Below are 6189 nucleotides of genomic sequence, written 5' to 3' on the forward strand. Positions count from 1 at the left end.
CTGCTCTTGCTGATTATTCTCAGCTGCTGCTGCTGCTGATAATTCTCAGCTGCTGCTGCTCTTGCTGATAATTCTCAGCTGCTGCTGCTCTTGCTGATTATTCTCAGCTGCTGCTGCTCTTGCTGATAATTCTCAGCTGCTGCTGTTCTTGCTGATAATTCTCAGCTGCTGCTGCTCTTGCTGATTATTCTCAGCTGTTGCTGCTCTTGCTGATTATTCTCAGCTGTTGCTGCTCTTGCTGATAATTCTCAGCTGCTGCTGCTCTTGCTGATAATTCTCAGCTGCTGCTGCTCTTGCTGATAATTCTCAGCTGCTGCTCTTGCTGATAATTCTCAGCTGCTGCTGCTGCTGATAATTCTCAGCTGCTGCTGCTGCTGATAATTCTCAGCTGCTGCTGCTCTTGCTGATAATTCTCAGCTGCTGGTGCTTTTGCTGATAATTCTCAACTGCTGCTGCTTTTGCTGATAATTCTCAAGTGCTGCTGCTCTTGCTGATTATTTTCAGCTGCTGCTGCTGCTTTTGCTGAATATTCTCAGTTGCAGCTGCTGCTGATAATTCTCAGCTGCTGCTGCTCTTGCTGATTTTTCTCAGTTGCAGCTGCTTTTGCTGATAATTCCCAACTGCTGCTGCTTTTGCTGATTATTCTTAGCTGTAGCTGTTGCTGATTATTCTCACATGCTGCTGCTTTTGCTGATTATTCTCAGCTGCTGCTGCTTTTGTTGGTTATTCTCAGCTGCATCTGCTGCTGATTATTCTCAGCTGCGGCTGCTTTTGCTGATTATTCTCAGCTGCTACTGCTTTTACTGATTATTCTTTGCTGCATCTGCTGTTGATAATTCTCAGCTGCAGTTGCTGCTGCTGCTGTTCACCTAACCATAAATGCCTCCCTCAAAAAGATGATGCAGCTTCTTTCCCCGGCAAAATGGTTTTAGCCCAACCTCCAAGAACTAGCCTGCATACTAGAAGAATCCCAGCTTCATCCCTCTGCAGAGCCGGTCTTCTAGATTATTCCCCCAGAACCACCCGAAGGTTGGTATCCGAAAGAATAGATCTAGATATCCGACCATTTGTACACTTGACAAAGTCCTGTACACCCCATCAAGGTACACAGCATACTAGAATCAGCTAGGTTCCTTCCCTCTGCACAGCCAGACTTTTCAGTTAGTCCAAGCCCCATTCAAGCTGAGGGTTTAAGCCACAAATCCATCGAGTTGAGCTGTCATTCCAAACATCAGTGGAGCAGTCAGGCTATCGATCCTCCTCATGTGTCCTTCCTACACAAAACACAACATTCCATTTTTTTTTTTTTTTTTTTTTTTTTTTAAGTATTATAAAAAACTTAATGGGTTGGATCTTGAGAAAAATCGTCATTCAAATTGATACAGAAGCAGCAATTCTTTTCATACATGACGAATAACCGCTGCTGCTTGTAGTCCACCATAGCATTGGTCCTTCTCAGGAAATTTGTGCCCAAAACTATATCTCCATTGCCCTCAGGTAAGATGTCCTTGATGAGAACTTCTACAGGGGCTAGTTTTCCGTAGCAGGTTTTTATAAGTAGAGATTCTATTTTAGGTGTACTTGAACAACAGTTAAACAGTCCTTTTTTTCTCTTCTTCTCCAGGAAGTTAGATCTCACTAAACTTGTGTTACCTTCTGAGATAAGGACTTTAGCATGTGGAGCCTTGATATCTTTGCTCAGAAGGACGTTGAATGATAGGGACGATCCTTTACATTTGACATTCTTCCTGTTTTGGTCATTATCAATAAAGAGTGTTGATCCATTTGAATTAAATTTGCGGATGAATCCGTAACGGCACAAGTCTTTGCGGCCTAGAGAAATTCCTGGTTTCATCTTTTGATCGAGAATGTAAAAACAAACGTAGACTGTTTCGTCCTTACCAATGGTCACTTGGACATTTTCTAAGATACCTATTGGATATTCATTTCCTAAACGTTTGTTTCCAGTGAGTTTCATTTGCTGGTCTAGTCCCAAAGTCTGAGCCTGCTCCAGAGACATGACAGAATAGTTGCTAGAACCTTCAGTTCCGATTCCAATTTCAACAACCTTCTTATTTACTGTTGCATCGAAAGTGTTGTCTTCTCTCACTTCCACCATTGCCCCTTTCTTGAATTTTGGTTCCGCCTCTAGTTTGATTACAGGTATAGAATCCAAATTAGGCTCGTTTTCCTGAGCCCATTGTCCCTCTTCTAAGTATACCCTCCACTGGCGATCAGTTACTTTGATATCAGCCTTTTCATTCCTCTTTTCCATATCTCTTATCCTTTGCAATTCTCTCTTTTGCTCTTCACCAACTCCTAGTGTCTGCCATGGTTTCTCGGTTTTATTCCTTAATCGTTCGATTTTCTTGTCGATGATGTTCTCCTTTTCAATTAAAGCTTGCATCTCACGCCTAAGAGTTTCTTTTTCTTCTTCGATGATTTCTCTTATATTTTCAATATCCTTGTAAATAGCAGCTTTTTCTCTTTCAAACTCTTTATTCTCATTCTTGAATTTTTCTATTTTCTTGTCGATGTGGTGCTTCTTTTCACTTAAAGCCTGTTTCTCTAGCCTGAGAGTTTCCTTTTCTTCTTTGATGTTGTCTCTCACATTTTCAATATCCTTGTAAATTTCAGCTTTTTCTCTTTCAAACTCCTTTTTATCAATCACAAATTGTTCAATTTGCTCTTCAATGTTCATCTCCTTGTCAATTAAAGCATACACCTCAAGCCTATGAGTTTCCTTTTCTTCTTTTAGAACCCGATATTCAGTTTTCAACATCTTGTCTGCAATGTAGAATGCCATTTTTTCTTTTTGAAACTCTTCATTCTCATTCTTGAGTTGGTCCATTTTCTTGTCGATATTCTGCTCCTTTTCACTTAAAGCCTGTTTCTCTAGCCTGAGAGTTTCTTTCTCTTCTTTGATGTTGTCTCTCATATTTTCAATATCCTTGTAAATAGCAGCTTTTTCTCTTTCAAACTCCTTTTTATCAATCACAAATTGTTCAATTTTCTCTTCAATGTTCATCTCCTTGTCAATTAAAGCCTGCATCTCAAGCCTATGAGTTTCCTTTTCTTCTTTTAGAACCCGATGTTCCGTTTTTAACATCTTTTCTGCAATGTAGAATGCCATTTTTTCTTTTTGAAACTCTTCATTCTCATTCTTGAGTTGGTCCATTTTCTTGTCGATATTTTGCTCCTTTTCAATTAAGGCCTGCATCTCAAGCCTAGAAGTTTCCTTTCCTTCTTTTAGATCCTGATTTTCAATTTTGAAAGTAGTTTCTGCGGTGTGGAATGCCATTTTTTCTTCTTGGAAATGCTGCTTTTCCTCATCAAAAGCAACTTTTTCTCTGGCTATCTGGTTTCGAATAAAAGCAGTTCTTGACCTTTCTACCTCACTAGAAGGGGTAAAAATGCTTCTGTCCTCAAGTGAAGATTTTTCAGCTGGAAGATCAATTCCATCTTCCAGCTCTTCCTGGAACTCTCCTTCAGTAGGATGAAATTCACCAGCCTCCAGGATCGTTTCAGCTGGAATATCTATTCCATCTTCCAGCTCTTCCTGGAACTCTCCTTCAGCAGGATGAAATTCACCAGCCTCCAGGATCGTTTCAGTCGGAATATCTATTCCATCTTCCAGCTCTTCCTGGAACTCTCCTTCAGCAGGATGAAATTCACCAGTCTCCAGGATCGTTTCAGCTGGAAGATCTATTCCATCTTCCAGCTCTTCCTGGAACTCTCCTTCAGCAGGATGAAATTCACCAGCCTCCAGGATCGTTTCAGCTGGAAGATCTATTCCATCTTCCAGCTCTTCCTGGAACTCTCCTTCAGCAGGATGAAATTCACCAGCCTCCAGGATCGTTTCAGCCGGAATATCTATTCCATCTTCCAGCTCTTCCTGGAACTCTCCTTCAGCAGGATGAAATTCACCAGCCTCCAGGATCGTTTCAGCTGGAATATCTATTCCATCTTCCAGCTCTTCCTTGAACTCTTCTTCAGCAGGATGAAATTCACCAGCCTCCAGGATCGTTTCAGCTGGAATATCTATTGCATCTTCCAGCTCTTCCTGGAACTCTCCTTCAGCAGGAGGAAATTCACCAGCCTCCAGGATCGTTTCAGCTGGAATATCTATTCCATCTTCCAGCTCTTCCTGGAACTCTCCTTTCAGCTCTTCCTGGAACTCTCCTTCAGCAGGAGGAAATTCACCAGCCTCCTGGATCATTTCAGCCGGAAGATCTATTCCATCTTCCAGCTCTTCCTTGAACTCTCGTTCCGCAAGATGAAATTCACCTGCCTCCTGAATCGTTTCAGCAAGAATATCTATTCCATCTTCCAGCTCTTCCTGGAACTCTCCTTCAGCAGGATGAAATTCACCAGCCTCCTGGATCGTTTCAGCTGGAATATCTATTCCATCTTCCAGCTCTTCCTGGAACTCTCCTTCAGCAGGATGAAATTCACCAGCCTCCAGGATCGTTTCAGCTGGAATATCTATTCCATCTTCCAGCTCTTCCTGGAACTCTCCTTCAGCAGGAGGTAATTCACCAGCCTCCTGGATCATTTCAACCGGAAGATCTATTCCACTTTCCAGCTCTTCCTTGAACTCTCGTTCAGCAAGATGAAATTCACCTGCCTCCTGGATCGTTTCAGCTGGAATATCTATTCCATCTTCCAGCTCTTCCTGGAACTCTCCTTCAGCAGGATGAAATTCACCAGCTTCCAGGATCGTTTCAGCTGGAATATCTATTCCATCTTCCAGCTCTTCCTGGAACTCTCGTTCAGCAAGATGAAATTCACCTGCCTCCTGGATCGTTTCAGCCGGAATATCTATTCCATCTTCCAGCTCTTCCTGGAACTCTCCTTCAGCAGGATGAAATTCAATAGCTTCCTGGGTAGTTTCTCCTTCAATTTCCTGAAGAAGATTCTGCAAAAGCTCTGCATCTCCCACAGTCTCTCCTACTCCTCCGTTGCTTCCACTAAGAAAGTACCTGAAAAAGAAAAAGGCTCCGAAGGCAGTAGTGCCCAAGAGCAAAGCCAATTTCGGCCAAAAGACATACCGGTCGATCAAACGGAGAACCTCATCCTTCTCCTCTGCTTCGCCGCCGATAATGTCCCTCGCCAAGCCCACCAGAGTTCCGTCGCAGGGTGACAGGTTTGGTTCCTCGTACCTAACCAGGTTCGATAAACCGATGTACCCAAGGGCAGAATGCAGACGCCGCCACGTCCTGTTTTGGGTCCTGTAATCCTGCAGGTTCTGACGCGCCGCGTCGCACAAGTCCAGCTCTTCACCCAGAGCTGATCTCCATCGCCATCCTCCATTAAGTAGGATTCTTATAACGTTTTTCATTGCCTCCATTTCGAATTTCTCATCAAAATATCTAAAAAATTTGGTAAACATCATGATTATCGAAACCTTTCTTTAATTCAGCATTATTATTAAAAAAAAAAAGCAAGTTGAAGACAAACTGGTTCCTCATTGTCTTCAGAGATTGGGCTTGCAAGTCTTCAGAGATCAGTTCCTCCGTGAAGACGCCTCACGAGCTGAGAGAGAGAGAAAGAGAGAGAGAGAGAGAGAGAGAGAGAGAGAGAGAGAGAGAGAGAGAGAGAGAGAGAGATTAGTGTATAATATCTTTCTCATTTATCGCCATATTTATCAATCAAAGAATAAAGTTACCGAGAAAACACAAGATAAAGAAATACAGAAAGGAATTAAAAAAAAAAAAACGACAACAAAAGGAAAGATTTATTCATAGTTTTCTTTCCGTCCGAATCGTAACATTTATCAGCTTCGGCGAATCCGAGTCAAATCTAACCCGGAGACCTTTCTGGAAGACTTCTTTCATCTTCGTTCATTCCCAGAAAGTAACGTTTACCTTCCGCGTGAATTTCCTTTGTATTCGTGTTAACAATTATGGAAATGACCGAAAGATTAAGGAATTCCAAATGTCTTAGATCGATAGGTCTTCAAAGTGTCTTCAAAAGCGGAGAGAGAGAGAGAGAGAGAGAGAGAGAGAGAGAGAGAGAGAGAGAGAGAGAGAGAGAGAGAGAGAGAGAAAGCATTCTCGTCATATTTCATATCCGTTTATTCGCAGACAGTAACGTTCATCATCCTTACAACTCTGCGTATGAATATTATAAGCAATCCCATATACCATTGTTCGCTTCATATTAGAAATAGGTTTTCAATCGTCCGAA

General features: G+C 42.2%; 1 protein-coding gene across 1 annotated transcript; it reads right to left on the reverse strand.

Annotated features, from left to right (window-relative positions):
• Positions 1-1339: 1339 nt before the first annotated feature.
• Positions 1340-5350, reverse strand: LOC137658022 (trichohyalin-like). The gene is made up of 2 exons (XM_068392735.1): positions 5217-5350; positions 1340-5162 (listed from the first exon to the last, which is right to left on the reverse strand). Exons 1-2 carry the CDS (start codon positions 5348-5350, stop codon positions 1340-1342), a joined length of 3957 nt encoding a protein of 1318 aa, XP_068248836.1.
• Between the last annotated feature and the right edge of the window lie 839 nt (positions 5351-6189).

The sequence above is a fragment of the Palaemon carinicauda genome, chromosome 18, assembly GCF_036898095.1.
Source record: "Palaemon carinicauda isolate YSFRI2023 chromosome 18, ASM3689809v2, whole genome shotgun sequence".
Classification (NCBI taxonomy): domain Eukaryota; kingdom Metazoa; phylum Arthropoda; class Malacostraca; order Decapoda; family Palaemonidae; genus Palaemon; species Palaemon carinicauda.